The 16,036-nt window shown below is 62.5% G+C and overlaps 1 protein-coding gene across 1 annotated transcript in view; it reads left to right on the forward strand.

The window, feature by feature from the left end:
* Window positions 1-16,036, forward strand: part of ANKRD52 (ankyrin repeat domain 52) — a 23,335-nt gene continuing 7,299 nt past the window's right edge. The window contains exons 1-22 of the mRNA XM_080570916.1: window positions 1-158; window positions 2,543-2,626; window positions 4,840-4,918; window positions 6,158-6,228; window positions 7,896-8,096; window positions 8,216-8,303; window positions 8,438-8,580; window positions 8,730-8,942; window positions 9,056-9,134; window positions 9,768-9,882; window positions 9,973-10,055; window positions 10,144-10,261; window positions 11,221-11,289; window positions 11,695-11,835; window positions 11,978-12,055; window positions 12,380-12,491; window positions 13,102-13,173; window positions 13,597-13,798; window positions 14,203-14,290; window positions 14,419-14,536; window positions 14,786-15,005; window positions 15,846-15,933. Of these exons, the coding sequence (XP_080427042.1) occupies window positions 132-158; window positions 2,543-2,626; window positions 4,840-4,918; window positions 6,158-6,228; window positions 7,896-8,096; window positions 8,216-8,303; window positions 8,438-8,580; window positions 8,730-8,942; window positions 9,056-9,134; window positions 9,768-9,882; window positions 9,973-10,055; window positions 10,144-10,261; window positions 11,221-11,289; window positions 11,695-11,835; window positions 11,978-12,055; window positions 12,380-12,491; window positions 13,102-13,173; window positions 13,597-13,798; window positions 14,203-14,290; window positions 14,419-14,536; window positions 14,786-15,005; window positions 15,846-15,933 (2,489 nt within the window). The 5' untranslated portion in view covers window positions 1-131. The remainder of the gene's footprint in view (window positions 159-2,542; window positions 2,627-4,839; window positions 4,919-6,157; window positions 6,229-7,895; window positions 8,097-8,215; window positions 8,304-8,437; window positions 8,581-8,729; window positions 8,943-9,055; window positions 9,135-9,767; window positions 9,883-9,972; window positions 10,056-10,143; window positions 10,262-11,220; window positions 11,290-11,694; window positions 11,836-11,977; window positions 12,056-12,379; window positions 12,492-13,101; window positions 13,174-13,596; window positions 13,799-14,202; window positions 14,291-14,418; window positions 14,537-14,785; window positions 15,006-15,845; window positions 15,934-16,036) is intronic.

The raw sequence follows: 16,036 nt of genomic DNA on the forward strand, positions 1-16,036 counted from the left end.
CTGCGGCCCGGCGGCGGCCGCTCCCTCGGCGGTGGGCGGGCTCAGGCGCTCCCCGCCCCGCCAACCGCCCGAGCGGAGCCGCCGCGGCCGGAGCCCGATGCCGGGAGCTGGGCGCTGAGGGCGGCCCCGAGATGGGGATTCTCAGCATCACGGACCAGGTACCGCCGCCGCGCCCGCCCGCCCCGCGCCGCGCCCCGCCCGGCCGCGCCGCTACGCGAGCCCGGGGATGCGCGGCCTACCGCGCGCCGCACCGGCCCCGGCCGCCGCCCCAGGCCGCGGGCCCCGGGGCCCGGTTCCCGGCCCCACCGCGGAGCCCCCCCCCCCCCCCCCCCGGCCCCCTCCCACCTGCGGGGCCCGGCCCGGCCCGGTGCGGGGCCCCGCCGCGCTCCTCCCGCACCGCCGGGCCCCGCGCTCGGCAGCCCGCCCTGCGGCGCGGAGCCCCGGTAAGGACCGGGCCGCCCGGGCTCCTGCAGCCGGGACCCGGCTCCGAGGAGCCCGGCCCGGGGCCGCGGGGCACGGCGCCGGTACCGGGGGCTCCTCCCCGTGCCCTCAGCGCCCGCACGTGGCCCTCGCCCGCGGCCCGGCCCGGTACCGGCGCTGGGCCCCGAGCCCCCCGCACCCGGGGCTCGTCCCCGGTTCCCCGGGCCCGGCCCCCGGAGCCCGCCTCTCCCGCACGGTTTTGCCTCCAACCGGCTCCGTTCGGGCTCGGGGGGGGCCCCCGGCGCCTGCCGCTCGCCCCGGTGGCGGCGTTAATCCGCCGGCGTCGAGACCTCGCCTGGCGGCTGCAGGAGGGCCGGGGCATTGGTCGCGGTTTAAATAGAACTTTATATTTTTTTTTTTGTCGGTAACCCAACCGTTCAGGTCGCCTTGTGAAGGGTGGGTGGGTGTGTCAGAGCCAGCGCTGCTGCAAGCCGCGCGCCGCCGAAGTGCTCGGGGCGTAATTACCGTCCGCGAATCTTTCCTCGTTTTTTTAAAAAAAAAAAAAATATATATATATTCTTTTTTATTTTTTTAATGTCTAATGGGTGATGCTGAGTCTGCTGCATTCCAGGGGGATGACTCACGCGTTCCCTCTGACCCGGGATGTGTTCCCCGTGTTTAACCGCTGTCGCTGTGATGGTGCCGTGAGCGGGCGGCGCGAGGCTGGCCGGGCCGCCGGGGCGAGCGGAGAACGACGGCGGCGTTCCCCCGGCGGGCTGCGACGGGCAGGGCTCCCCGGTTCGGGTGCTGGGGCTGCAGACGGGGTGCCAGCGGCGGCCGCTTGCTGCGTGTCGCGGGGCGAGGGGCGGCAGCAGCAGGGGGCCGCGGGGAGGTGTCCGGCCGGGCAGCGATGGTGGGCGCCAAGCCCCGCGTGGGTCTGCAGCGGCCTCTGCCCCGCAGAGTTTGGGGTGTCACGGCATCGTTCTTAGGGCTGTGGGATGAGAACCGGGTGCTGGCTTCTCGGGTGATGCTCGGGCAGCACCCCGCATGCCCGGGGACACGGCGGGAGGTGCTGGCTGCTCGGGATGCCGGTTCTGCAGCCCACGGCGCTGCTTGGTAGGAGTTTGGCTGGAGCTCTGCCTGTCCTTTTTGCCGGGGCCTGCCAGGTGACTTCTCGGAGATGTGAGCAGCAGCAAACAGGATAAGCTCCAGGCTTGGCTCCGCCAGGCTCTTTCTGCCGTCGGAGCCAACGTAGCGTTGCAGGTGTTTCTCAAAAGATAGGAGAGAGGCAATAAATACGAGGTCTTCCGCAGGAGAGCGTGAGGCATCGCGTAGCTGCGTCTCGGGAAGCCTGACTGCGGTCTGCGAAGACCTGGCTGGCACCAGGGGGCTTCAGCCTGCTCAGAGGAAAGGTTCCCCGGCTGTGGCCGAGGCTGTGAGCGGGACTGGGGCCCCAGTGCCCGGGCGCTGCTGTGTGGTGGGTTCTGCAGCACGGGCGCTGAGCTGCGCCGTGGGCACGCTGCTGGAGGCCGTGGATGGGACGCTGGCTCTGCAATCGGTGCCGCTCCTTGGGCTCCGGTAGCGGGGAGGCTTTCCTAGCAATCCCTTGACCTGTTTCCCCAACCAACAGCCATCCATGTTGTGAAAACTACCTTTGCTGGCTTGAAAACCGGTCCCCGGTGCTGGCTGAGCCACTAAGGACTTAATCCCGCTCCTCGCGTAGCCCGTGTTATGTTTTCAGCGACCTCTGTGGTGCAGGAGCGAGCCAAGGGGTCTTGGGACCATGCGTGCTGGCTTCCCGGTGGTGGAAATACCGGTGCCGTCCTCGCTGTGCCGGCTCTGGCTGCAGCCTCCCTCCCCTCCGCGTTCCCCGTCGACATTAAATCCCCGTCAGTTCGTCCGAGTCATTTTAGGAGCAGCGACTTCTCGTTTGCTTAAAACGAAACGCAGAAGGCGAAGTGTGCCCGTCGGAGCTGCATCCTGCCACAGCCGCCGGAGGGGTGCTGGATGCGGCCGCCGGGCCCCTCCCGGGCAGCAGCAGGCGGAGGCCGGCCAGCTCCCGTCCCGGCCGCATCCTCCACGCGCTGCCACCTTCACCACCTGCTCGCCTTTCTCTTTGCAGCCTCCTCTGGTCCAAGCCATCTTCAACCGCGATGTAGAGGAGGTGCGGTCGCTGCTGAATCAGAAGGAGAATATCAACGTACTGGTGAGTGCTGCCCGGCCGTGCTGTCTGTGCTTCGCCGCCCTCCTGCACCCCGCTGCCTCTCCCCGTCCTTCCCCCGGCGGAACGGTTCTTCAGCCAGACGGGAGGGCACAAGCTGCGCAAAGGAGGCTTGCACCCTGTCGGGGTGGGCTCTTTTTGCAAGGATGGTCAGAGCCGGGGCTTCGAAGCAAAGATTTCACGTTCTGCTGCTTGCCCGGCTGCCGTTTGCTTTGCAGCTTTGTCCCCTTGCCTCGATCTTGCCATCTGTACGATGGGTTGTGTGGAAGAACGGCGCTCCCGTACTTCCCCAGGAGACCCCAAGAGCATCCTGAAGCCTTCTGCAGCGCAGAGCTTTGCTGGGAAGCGGTGTGGGGCGTGTGGGAGGGCTCCGTGGAGGCCCAGCCCTGTCACGCTGCGAGTTTACCTTTTTCTCCTTTGGGACAGCAGCCCCAAATTGTTCGGTGTGGATGCAGGAGCTCTGCCTCACGATAAGGCTGCCCAGAGGGGAAAGGAGGATTGGAGCCGGTCAGCAAAGCGGACCGAGCCTCGTGGGTGTCGGGAGGCGTTGTTTGTCTCGAGCCTGGCGCCTGGGGGTGGTTTCCACGCTCGTTCCCACGGGCGCAGTGCGTCCTTGGGGGGGGGCCGGTGGCAGGACCCCTCACGATGCGCCCTGCTGCTTCCCCACGCGGTGGCCACCGGGACGAGTCCCACCAGGTCCTGGCCAGCAGCCGGGCTGGCACCGAAGCGCGGCCGCCGCAGGCTGGTGACGATGAGCGTGGTTTATCGGAACAAGGCCAGGCTCGGGAGCAGGGAGGACGTTCCCACCTGCCTTGTTAGCGTGCGTCCCCTCGACCTGCTTCGCAGGCTTCCCGCTAACGAGCAGCGGCAGGCGGGCGGATAAGGAGCGCGGCCTGCCGCAAGGTGGGTTCGCCGGCCCCGGCCGCACCAGGACCCCGCGTCTCGGTGGCACGGTGGCACAGTTGGACCGCTGCCGGCCAGCAGGCGCTGCGCTCTCAGCCCAAAAGCCGGGCCGAGCCGCGAGCTCTGCGTGGGAGCCGTCTGTCCCGGTTCACCGGGCCTGTCCCGGTTCACCGGGCCTGTCCCGGTTCGGCGCCTCGCTCCCGGCTGGGCTGCGGCAGCCGCCGGCTCTTCAGCCCGTGCCCGCCTGCTTTGCTGCTCGGGTCGGCGCACCCCGATCCGCGTGGCTCTGTCGGTGAGCTCCAGGGCCGGCGCTGCGCCGGCCGGTGTCACGAGGAGGTAAGGGCAGCGCCGCGCTGCTGCCGCCGTGCCAGGCTGGCGATTAGATCCTATCTGAGCTTAACACACGAGATAGCGCGAGGATTTTTCTTCCATGACTGCTCGGGTTAGGGACCGGGCAGCTCTCCATCCTCTCTTGGGAGGAGAGAGCGTGGGGATTGTTTTGCCGGGCTCTCCGCAGCTGCTGGAGGAATAAAACCGCGATTGTTAGCGCGTAATTTCCTCCTTGTGTGCAGGTTTAGAGATGTTGTTGCTTGTTCGCTGACCTGCCAGCTGGGTTTCACTTTCACATCCTCCTGCCTGGCTGTGCCAGCACGACTTGCTGCAAAAAAAAAATAAAAATGAAACCACCACCATGTCCCAAACAGTTCTTAACTCGATGTCAGACAACTATTTTTTTTCTCCCAGCACAAAATCTGGGACTCCGAATGAGTTGAGCTCTTCCAGCTTTCTACTTGTTTGCTTCCCGGCTTTAGGACGTGGCATGTTCCCCGAGGGAAGCCTGAGCCGAATGCCTCGAGGCAGAGGTTACCCAGGGCCCAGCCCTGAGTAAACAGAAGTGAAAGGTGTTTTTTGTTCAGCTAATCCAATCTAGGATCTGAGAGGGGCTTTGGCACCTTCCTGCCCTTCAGCAGCGAGCTGAAGGAGCTGTCTGTAACTCGAAGTGCTTTTTTGTTGCTGGCCCGAGGATAAAAGCGCAGGGTCGGTCTGTACGCTGTCGGAGCGGAGCCGGGCTTTCTCCTCGGGTCGCGAGCGAGGACCCGTGGAGTCCTGCAGGGCAGCAGGTCCGGAGGAGGCTGCCAATTTTAAGCAGTTTTCCCCGTTTTCCGTGCCCCACGGTGTCTGCGTGTGCTCCCAGGGTTTGTTGGGGCAGGCTGGAGTAGGGGAGGGAGTGCGCTGTGGAAGCTCCCCTGCCCTCAGAGCTGATCGCACCTTTTGTTCCTTGCATCCCCGCTCAGGACCAAGAAAGACGAACGCCGCTGCATGCTGCTGCCTACCTAGGAGATGTTGCAATCCTCGAGCTCCTCATACTGTCAGGTAAGGGCCAGGGCTCGGGGCACTCGTCTCAAGCGCTGGGGGCACCTTTAGGGCCTCTTTCTGATCCCCTCTGCGCCTCGGGGTGCAGAGCAATCGGTTTTGCTCGCCATCCAAGCAACCGTGTGCTCCTCATTAAGCCAGTGGGGTTGCGGCCAGGGAAAGATTAGGAAATGTTGCTGTAATCCTAGGAGGTCTGTTCGGACAGGGAAGCATCGTGGAGCTGAAATAGCGGAGGTGGGAACCCAGCCAGGAGGGGGATGTGTGCGGGGTGGCCAGCGTCGGAAGGTGCTGGAGGAGGCTGCAGCGGGGCCGCGCGCCCCAGAGGCGCCTGGAGCAGCAGGATGCTCAGGGGAGATGGGGCTTTCGCTGCTCACGATGAGGGGCCGGCTCAAAACCCAGGGGTTGGGCTGAGTTTTCGCCCGTGTTCCTTGGCGTAAAGCTGCCCCTCGTTTCCCTCCAGCCTTGTGCTTGGGCACGGCGGGGCTCGGCCAGGAGCCTCCTCGTCTGCCGTCCTGCAGCGCCTCCGGGCACCGTGGCCTTCCCGGCCGCTTGTGTGGGGGAAACCCCGAGGCTGGCACGATCCTGTCTGCCCCGACAAGGGGAGACGTGGGGAAATGTTCTGCTGAGGTCTCGTTAAAGAGGACCGGGGATGGTCAGCTCCTCTTGCGGAGCACAAGATGCCGTTCCGTGCCCTGTGTTGATTTTTGCATGCGGCTGCGTTGAGCTCTCAGCGGCAGGGGAAGGCAGGAGCTTCTGGGGTCACTGGACCCAAGTGCCAGGCACAAATCTGGAGCGGGGATTGCAGTGATCTGTCAGCTTTCCTTTCTAATACGGAGCCCACAGTGACCACAGCTCCCAGCCTGAAATACTCTGGTTTGGGTTGTTTTTTTTTTTGTGTGCGTGTCTCAAGTGTCTTTCCTTTAAAGCAGCGAGCAGAACTGCGTGCCGGGTCTGCCAGGGTTATTCGGCTCGGTGGGGAAGTGGCAGCCTGGGGGATGCAGTCTCTTTCCTCTGCCTTGCATCCTGTGCAGCGCACTGGCACAGTCTCCCAAGGGGCGCAGCTTGTTCCTCGTGCGCTTCGTGGGGCTGGTCCTCACCTAAAGCCCAGCGCGGGTCCCTTTTTGCAGCAGAACCGGTGCTGGTGCCCGGCAGGAGCCTCAGCTGGCCGCAGACCTGCTCTGGGGCAGAGGCAGTTGGTCACCTCTGTTCCCCAACCCTCTCCTTTTTGTTCCTCCTCAGGTGCTAACGTTAACGCAAAGGACACTGTCTGGCTCACCCCATTACACCGCGCTGCGGCTTCTCGTAACGAGGTAGGTTCCCCTCCGCTGTGCCTCTGGCTTCATCGGCTCCTTACATGGAGGAGCTGGCAGGAGGAGGGGGCCATGCTTCTCCCCTTTCCACCTGGCCTCCTTTCAGCTGGGATGGGTGTTCTCGTTAGAGCGGAGAGATGAACTCATAATTCAGAGGCTGAGAACGAGAACTGGAGAGGATCCTCTTGGTTCCCTTCCCTCCATCCTTCAGGAGCTAGCGTGAGGATTTTCCGCACAGCATCCTCCTCCCTGCCGTTCCCCCCTTTCCCAAGGGCTTTGTCTCATCCACCTTTACTTTCCTTTGAGGGATGACGGGGCTCTCGCCCCATCTCTTGGGAGCCGATTCCAACAGATCTTGTTTGAAAGATTTCCTGACGTTTAGCTTTTGAGGGCTTAACTTCATCCCACTTAACTTTGTCCTGTTTCGAGCTACTTGGGAGCGAGCAGCTCTGCGGTCACGTTGGAGCCAGGCAATCAGAAGCCCTGGATCTTACGAGCAGGGCAAGTTACCACACATCGACTGCTTTCATGAGTTCTCCTAATTGGCAGCAGGCACGAGATGAAATACGTTAGCGTAAACCTCTACTGAGGGCGTTTGCTGTGGGCTCCGAACATGTGCGGACAGCTCCTGCGGGTCGCTGGAGCGCGGGAGCTCGGCAAGCCGGGACTGCTTGGCTGTCAGGCTGGAGCAGTGCCCGTCTGTGAGCCCGAGCGCGCTCCTTTCTCCTCAGCCCCTGCTCAGAGGCGCCGCAGCCGCCTCTCGCTCTGTTCTTCCGGGGGTTCTGACCTAGGGGAGCCTTTTTCAGGAGTGTCCGTGTGCTTCAGGGCTTCTCCTCCTCGCAGCCTGCTCCCCGGGAGTGCTGGCTGCACGCGCTGCCCGGCAGCTTCGGCGTGCCGCTCCCAGGCAGGCAGGGGAGCGGTGTGCCCTTGGGGAAGAGCCGAGCCGGGAGCCGGGGTCGCTGGAGGTGGGCAGCCTGCGACCCCTCGGGAGGGAAACGGGGTTACAGCGAGCAGCCTCTACCAGCAAAAGGGGGAAATAATTACAAAATACAGGTCAACGGGTTACGTTATTGTCCCCCTGGGTGCGTTACATCTCCAGATTCACGGATGAGCGCTCATTTACAGTTAAATCAGACTTCTTTCTCCTGTGCCACACAACCCCTGTGCAGCCACGTTTCGCTGCTGTGCTGGGGTGGGACGAGTCTGGTTCGTTTGAGTCCCTCGCGCTGATCTCCAGCCTGGAAGGAGCACCGGGGGCAGCCAGAAGGGGCTGCAGCAACCCGGGTGAGGGCTGGGAGATTCGCGCAGGAGGTGTTTGAGCTGTGCTCTTTTCCCTTCTCTCTGCTCGTTCCTGGAGTCTTTCCACTGTCTTTTCCTCTCTCACCCTTTCTCTGTGATAACGTGCTGAACCGCAGCCGTACACGGGCTCCCCGATGTCACTGGGGACACAAAAGCAAACCAGCCCTTCCCTTCAGGGAGAAGCCTTGCTCGTGCGCGTGCGGAGCAGTTTCAGTTCTGGCTCTCAGGGCTGTTGTGGACCCGGGCAGCTCGGCGTGTGCTGGAAGCAGGAGATGGGCTGAGCCGCAGCTCCCCCTCACCTTGCCGGGGGGGCTCCCGCAGGTCCCAGCGGGCTGGGTGAGAGCTGTGCTTTCCTCTCATCCTGCCAGAAAGCACTTCACCTCCTCCTGAAGCACTCGGCAGACGTCAATGCCCGCGACAAGTATTGGCAAACGCCTCTGCATGTCGCCGCTGCCAACCGGGCCACCAAGTGCGTGGAGGCCATCATCCCCCTGCTGAGCACTGTTAACGTCGCGGACCGCACGGGCCGCACGGCGCTGCACCACGCCGTGCACAGCGGCCACCTCGAGGTCGGTGACGTGGGCTCGGGCGCCGGGGTCCCGCGTGGGTCTCCTCCTGGGTCTGGCCTTCGCCGCGGCCAGCGGGAGGAGCGGCAGCCTCGCCCCTCTCACCGCTTTTCCTCATCCAGATGGTGAACCTGCTGTTAAACAAAGGGGCCAGCCTGAGTACTTGCGACAAGAAGGATCGCCAGCCCATCCACTGGGCGGCTTTTCTGGGTAGGTTTTCCCCGCGGGCGTCGCTCTGGTTTCTTCTCCCTCGTCTGTGGCTTCGCCTCTGAGGCTGGCGGTGCTCCCGCGCCGCAGCGTCCGCATCCCGGGGACCCCGGCTCTCACCCCCATCCCTCAAACAGGGCATTTGGAAGTTCTGAAGCTGCTGGTGGCCCGGGGAGCCGACGTGATGTGTAAGGACAAGAAGGGCTACACCCTGCTGCACACGGCGGCAGCCAGCGGCCAGATCGAGGTTGTGCGTCACCTGCTGAGGCTGGGCGTGGAGGTGAGCCCCGCGCGCGGGGGGCTCGGGGGCAGGCTGGCCCCGAGATGGGAGAGGGTGCTGGGGGCTTTGGGAGCGCGGGCTGCTTCTTGGCTGCCTTTCTTTTTTTCCCTCCTGAATCCCCAAATCCTCTGGGTTTGCTGCTCCCGCAGATCGACGAACCGAACTCCTTCGGTAACACTGCACTTCACATCGCCTGTTACATGGGCCAAGATGCCGTGGCCAACGAACTGGTCAATTACGGCGCCAACGTCAATCAGCCTAACGAGAAGGGCTTCACCCCTCTGCACTTTGCTGCCGTCTCCACCAATGGGGCCCTGTGCCTGGAGCTCCTCGTGAACAACGGGGCCGACGTCAACTTTCAGGTCCGGTGCTGAGGGGCTGAGCCCTGGGCTGGGGGCGTGGGGACCTGCTGCCCCAGGGGTGAGCTCAGGGCGGCGGCAGGAGCCCGGCGTGACCTCGCTTCTGCTCTCTGCAGAGTAAGGAAGGGAAGAGCCCCTTGCACATGGCTGCCATCCACGGGCGGTTCACGCGTTCACAGATCCTCATTCAGAATGGTGAGTGGCTTCTTCTTCAGCCTTGGGCTACCCCCCTCCTTATCCTGTGCTGCTCAGCACCTGCCTCCACCTGGGTGTTTGCCCAGAGGGTCTCAGAGCTCTGTAATTATCCCTCAAATTCGCTTCTGTGCTCTTGGGGCTGCTGCCGAGGGCACTGTGCTGGGTGAGGGTGGCGGAGGTCGCAGGAGCTCCCAAGGGCGGTGCAGTGCAAACCAGGGCACTGAAATTCCAGCCAGGTCAGAGCTGCTGGGGCCGAAGATCGTGCCTGCTCTGCGTCCAGCCTGAAAGGCAATATTCCTGTGAGAGGGCTGCGGACTTGGCAGGCACCCCAGGGGTTCAGCCAGGGACCTGGGGGGGCTACCACATCCTCTCCTTGGGGACGGGGGGAGATCTAATGCCCGTGCTGGCAGGATACACGCGGGCTCCCAGCGCAGACAGCAGTTTGCAGTTCTGCACGGTGCAGAATGGCCTCAAGTTAGCAGCTGCGTCCCTGAGATGGGACACAGCCGTCGGAGCAGCCTGGGCTGCTTGTTCGTCCCTCCCCGCCGCAGCCTGAGCCCCCTTCGGAGCCGGGTCGCTGCCTGGGACTGGAATTCAGAATCCACTCAACAGCCTTTGGCTTTCCCTTCCCAGGCAGTGAGATTGACTGTGCTGACAAATACGGCAATACCCCCCTCCACGTTGCTGCTAGATATGGCCACGAGCTGCTAATTAGTACTTTGATGACGAATGGTGCTGACACTGCAAGGTAAGAAAACAATTCCACCCTCTCCCCCCCCAACCCCGGGCTGGAGGGTGCGGAAACGATGCACGCTGACCCCGTCTCGTCCCCTGGCAGGCGTGGGATCCACGACATGTTCCCTCTGCACTTAGCTGTTCTCTTTGGATTTTCAGACTGTTGTCGTAAGCTACTTTCCTCAGGTGAGTGGCTCGGCTGCCCCCCTGCTGGCGGGGGCACTGGGGAGAGCCCCCCACGGCCCCCTAACCCCCTGCCCCTCCGGCCCCGCAGGTCAGTTGTACAGTATCGTCTCCTCGCTGAGCAACGAGCACGTGCTGTCCGCAGGCTTCGATATCAACACACCTGATAACCTTGGGAGGACTTGCCTCCACGCTGCTGCTTCTGGAGGGTGAGCCGTGCCCAGGGCTTCGGCCCCACGTTGGGGCAGGAGCGTCGCTGCCTGCCCCCAGCCCTGACCCTCCTTTCCGCCCGTGCGCTGCAGCGGGTGGCACGGGCAGCCCGGTGCAGTGCTCAGCCGGGGCTGGCAGACCCCTGGGTGCCATGTGCGGATCTGGGAGGCAGCGGGGATGCGGGTTGATAGCCAGGAATGGAGAGGGAAACCGTTTGGCCCTGTTCTGCTGCTGTGGCTCGTCCCAGCCACTCCCCTCTGTGGCTGTTTACCCTTCTTTAAGACGGGGCTAAAACGCTGGCTGTTTGTGAAGGGGTCACAAGCCGTCGCCTGAAAAGCAGCGGGGGTTTAGCTGGCTGTGCGAATGCCTCGTGTTGTGTGCCAGGGAGTTTGATTTCACGCGGCGCGTTGCAAACGAGCGCTGCCGCAGTGGTACGGCAGAGGGGCAGCGTCCCCCCGAGGACCTCGCTTCTGCTCGTCTGCGCGGTGCTCGGGAGCTGGTGACGGACCCGGCCCTCGCAGTGCAGCGCTCTTACCCGGCCTCAGCAGCAGGAACAAAGCAGTGACGCAGAAGCCAGAAATCCTAGATTCTATTTTTTTTTTATTTTTTTTTTTTTGTAGCATAAAATCCAGTGCGTCAGCTGCGCTAACGCCACAGCAAATGTCTCTCTGTAATTGCCTGGTTGTCAGAGAGCTGCGTGCGGTGCAGGGTAGGGCTGGCGAGGCAGGAAGCGTGGCAGGGTTATTTCACTAGAGAGCAGGGAAGAGCTTTGTACGAGCAGCATCCAGCCATGGCTGTGGCTCTTACGCTGCCTGGAGATGACAGACCGAATTGAGCTTCGGCACATCCAGGCTGCGCGCCCGAGAAGTGTAGCTGTCTTGTCTGCAACTAGGAGGAGTCTGTGTTCTGCTGCGCTCCCTTCTCATCTGTGTCTAACTCACCTCCCTAACTCCTGCAGGAACGTTGAATGTCTTAATTTGCTGTTGAGCAGCGGTGCTGACTTGAGGAGGAGAGATAAATTTGGAAGGTAAGCGTGCTGGGAGCCTTGCCAAGGTGATTTCTCCAGCCTCAGAAACAGCTGGGTTTGGGCTGGGACCTTCCCAAGACCTTTGCTGCACTTGGTGTTTAAAGTCTTACAGCAAGGTGTGGGGCTGAGCTGGGCTTTAGGGAGTGAGGATGCCAGCTCTGACTCCGGGCAGGCTTGTTAGCAGGGGGCACACCACCTCCAGGGAGCTTTTTGGATTCGGTCTCCTGCGTACGCTGCTTCCTGGACTCCCCTCTCACCCCAAGGGCTCTGGCTCTCCAAAAGGAGCAGCCGACCCAAAGCCTCGAGCCAGTGCAGGGTTCCCCAGCTCCTGCTGTGGTGCCCGTTGGGTTTCTCCCCCCGTGCCAAGCAGTGCTCCTAAGCCCCGTTCTCCTTTCCCCTTCGCAGGACTCCACTGCACTACGCAGCTGCCAACGGCAGCTACCAGTGTACGGTGACACTGGTCACTGCAGGAGCCACTATTAACGAGGCTGACTGTAAAGGCTGTACCCCCTTACACTATGCTGCTGCTTCGGACACGTACAGGAGGTGAGTGCGTCTCAGCGCTGGGCTGGATGCGCTGGTGCGAGGCGGGAGGGGATGTTCTGCTGCGCCCCGGCCGCCTCCCCGCAGCGGCTTGTGAAGAGGAGGGGGGTGGTCAGCAAACTGATGCAGGCCCCTGACCTTCCAGAGCAGAGACTCATTCAGGAAACAGCCATGACACTGACGAGGAGCCGCTGAAGGAGTCCAGGCTGAAGGAGGCGTTCTTGTGAGTCGGTGCCGGCCCCGTCTGGCCGTTGTTTGTCGTTTACCCTGCCCCCGGGCCCTGCATGCGCCCGCTAGAAATCACCTCGCTTCTGCCTGCTCTGAGCTTGAGCGGTGATGCGTTGGAGGAAGCATCCGCTGATTTCTTGAGCAAACCTGGCCATCGCTCTGGTCCCGCTGCCAGGTCCCCCTGGGGGTCTGCGCGCGCTCCGTGCCTTGAAGGGGTTCATACAGCGTCTGCTCACAGATCAAAGAGGGGGGGCCCTGCACAGCTCTCCCTCTCTGCTCTCCCCATTTTCTTGATCTCCCTTTCTCTTGCTTGTTGCAGTTGTTTAGAGTTCTTGCTGGATAATGGTGCTGACCCATCCCTCCGGGACAAGCAGGGATATACTGCTGTCCACTATGCAGCTGCGTACGGCAACAGGCAGAACCTTGAGCTGGTGAGTAAGCGAGAAAACCCTCTGTGCTGGCAGGAGATGGGGGAAGTGTCCCTCAGAAGGGATTCGTCCAGCCCTGCAGCGTCGTCGCGTGTGTTGCAGGCAGTGCAGTGTCAGTGTTTGTCCAGGAAGAAGGGAAATGGGTTTAATGAAAAGCCTCAGGGACTCGTGGGGACTTTGTGCTGGGAATAGCGCAGAGGAAAGACCTGGGCCTGAGAGAAAGGAGCCTTGTTACCTGGCGAGGGGGACGTGTGGATGTCTTGCACCCTGGCAACACAGCAAGGCTGGGCTTTTAAAAGAAAACCTGGAGGCCTGTGCCAAGGAAGAGCTCTCGCAGTACAGAAAAAGCCTTGTAACTCTAAGTTTACAGCCATGTGGATATAGGAAATCATATGAGTAGTGGAGAGGCCTCTGGGTAGCGGGGACGCAGCTGTCTGTACAGGGCCCAGAGCCAGGCTAAGGCAGGTGCTGACCTGAAGTTCCGATCGTTCTGGAGCCGGCGAGCTGCTCCTTGATGCTTTTGCAGCCTGCTGGTGGACAGGGCGTACGCGAAAGCCTCCAAGATTGAGTGTTTGCAGGGATCACCTGTGACTTCGTGGTTTTGCCGTTGCAGCTCCTGGAAATGTCTTTTAACTGCCTGGAGGATGTGGAAAGCACCATTCCAGTCAGCCCTTTGCACTTAGCTGTAAGTACGGCTGGCCTGGCCCCAGGGTTGCAGAGGGCACTTGGCTCGGGGCTGGGGTTCACGCGGTGTCCTGGAGAGGTGCCTGCTCCCTGGCAGCGCGGGCTGGGTCTGGGCATCTGTCAGAGCTGCACGGGGCGAAGGAGGAAAGGAGGCAGCAGCCTGGGACTGGCTTTTCCCAAAGGCCAGGGGTGAAAATCCCTTTGATTTGTATTTTAAACTCCTTGCTCTTTCCGGGACTTTCTGGTTGCCGCCGTTTGGAGGCACCTCCCTTGTCTGTGTCTGGGCAAGGACTTTGCGTGGGGTGGGAGTGCAAGCAGGGGGCATGGGCTGCGGGGAGATCAGGATCTCATCCCGGGGGCGGGGGCTCCTGGATGCACGCAGCCTCCCTGGGCGCCGCTTTGATGTCACCTGCTTTGTCCTCAGGCCTATAATGGTCACTGTGAAGCCCTAAAGACACTTGCCGAAACCCTCGTGAACCTCGACGTGCGGGACCACAAGGGGCGGACGGCGCTGTACCTTGCCACGGAGAGAGGCTCCACGGAGTGCGTGGAGGTGCTCACCAGCCACGGCGCCTCCGCCCTGGTGAAGGAGAGGAAGAGGAAGTGGACCCCTCTCCACGCCGCAGGTGACGGAGGGCAGACGGGGCCGGGGGTGATGAGGGAGCGTGGCCAGAGCCCGGGGGTGCCGGGGGTGCCCCTTTTCCTGGCTGCCTTGCAGGGCTGCGCCTGGGGGCGATGCTCGGGGCCGGAGCTGCGATGCGCCGGCAGCAGCCAAGGGTCCAAGCGTGGCCCAGCAGCGGGTGGGAGGGAGGACGCCGGCGGCTTGTGCACGCACGTGTTTCCAGCTCAGCCGGTGCACGTGCTGATCGGTGCTGTAGCTTAGCAACCTCATAACGAGCTCGCTCGGCCACGTGTGCCTGGCTGCTGAGCACGAGCCCGTTCCTTTGGTTTGCGGCGGCGGCTGGGAAGAGGGAACCCAGCCGTACGTGTGTGTGTGTGTGTGACTCCTCTCCTCGCCCGTCTTCCCCAGCTGCCAACGGGAACACCGATTCCCTGCACCTCCTGATAGACAGCGGGGAGCGGGCGGACATCACCGACGTCATGGACATCCACGGCCAGTGAGTGCGGCCGGGGTTTCTCCGGGGATGTGGCGGGGGGTGGCGGGGGGGCAGGAGAGGGCAGCGCTGCAGCCCAGCTGATTGCCAAGCCCACTCTCCCCACTGCTGCCTCTTCCCCCCCCGTGCAGAACCCCGCTGATGCTGGCGATCATGAACGGCCACGTTGACTGCGTCCACCTCCTGCTGGAGAAGGGCTCCACGGCCGACGCAGCGGACAAGAGGGGAAGGACTGCGCTGCATCGAGGGGTGAGTGCATCTCTGCGCCCCGGGGGGTGCCCGGAGCCCTCCATCTTCTGCTTGGGGGCCTCCTGCGTGGGATCTGCTTGGAGGACAAGCAGGTGGTTTCCGTTGCCGTGAGAGTCCTGGGTGAAAGAGCCCCTTTTCCCTTCCTGAAGTGCGGTGTTTGAGGAGGAAGCTGTGGAAGAAGGGGCTAGTTCTGTCATTAACTGGTTGAAGGAGGAGGTCTGACCTCCCGCTCCTCTCTCCTGGCCACAGGCTGTGACGGGCTGTGAGGACTGCCTGGCTGCCCTGCTGGACCACGATGCCTTCGTTCTGTGTCGGGATTTCAAAGGCCGGACCCCGATCCACTTTGCTTCGGCATGCGGACACTTAGAAATCCTGAGGACCCTGCTGCAGGCAGCCCTCTCTACTGACCCTCTGGACTCTGTGGTGGACTATAGCGGTTACTCACCGATGCACTGGGCTTCGTACAGCGGTAAGGACCCAGGCTGGGCCCCTTCCCACCTTCTGCTCTGCTTTGGCTGTTGATGGGGAGGAGGCAGCTCTACCAAAATGCTCTTGTGGTGTTCTGGGACACGCACTGTAAAGAAGGATGCAGTAAAACTGTCTTCTGTGGGTGTGGTTGGGGCAGCGTGTGGGGGTTGTTCTCTCTCCGTGGCGGCTGTGCCCTGAGCAATCCAGTGGCGCTGCCAAGCTGGTAAGTTGATGGCGGCTCGGCCTTCGTGTCGGTTAACGACTGCCAGGAAGAGCCGGCGTGTCCCTCTGTCCCCCAGTGCTCTGGGGGCCGTCAGCCCAGCGCTGAATTCAGCCTGGTGAATTCAGACAGCACAAACAAGGGAGGGGCGCGGGGAGTTTTGCTCCCTCTGCCAAGCTCCTTAAAGGAATGAAGTATGAAAACAGCTATTACGGAACAGCTGATGCTGCTTCCTCCAGGACTGGCAGATTTATAGGATTACTCGGCCCTCGCCCTGGGGGGACTGATGCAGCAGCGTGAGGGGATGTCTCAGCGCTTCGAGGGGAAGCCGGCAGCGTGGCTTCAGGAGGAGGCGTGGGGTTAGAAACCTCCCGAGGTGCAGCAGCTTTGCTGCCAGAGAGGAAACAGAACTGCTGCCCGTGCTGGAGCAGGGGAGAGCTTGGGCACTCTGGTCCCGAGCTCCTGTGCTCCCTGTTGCAGGATTTGCTGCGTTGGTACCTGGTACCTCCCTGGTACCTGGGGCCTCCCTCTGGTCGTGGGGAGAGCTGGAGGGGCCTTCAGTGCCTTCTTGCTCCGTCACAGGCTGGGCAGTGATGCATTTACGTCCCTCTCTTCTCACAGGGCATGAAGATTGTCTTGAATTGTTACTTGAACACAATCCATTTGCGTACCTAGAAGGAAATCCCTTTACTCCATTGCACTGTGCAGTGTAAGTAGCGCCAGGGACCTGCCCTGGCTTCTTCTCACCCAGATGACGTGGGAGAGGGGTTACGGGGTCTGAGCGGGCAGGAGCCTGCAGAAGGAGGAGCTCC

The sequence above is a fragment of the Anser brachyrhynchus genome (assembly GCF_964034855.1).
Source record: "Anser brachyrhynchus genome assembly, chromosome: 29".
Classification (NCBI taxonomy): Eukaryota; Metazoa; Chordata; class Aves; order Anseriformes; family Anatidae; genus Anser; species Anser brachyrhynchus.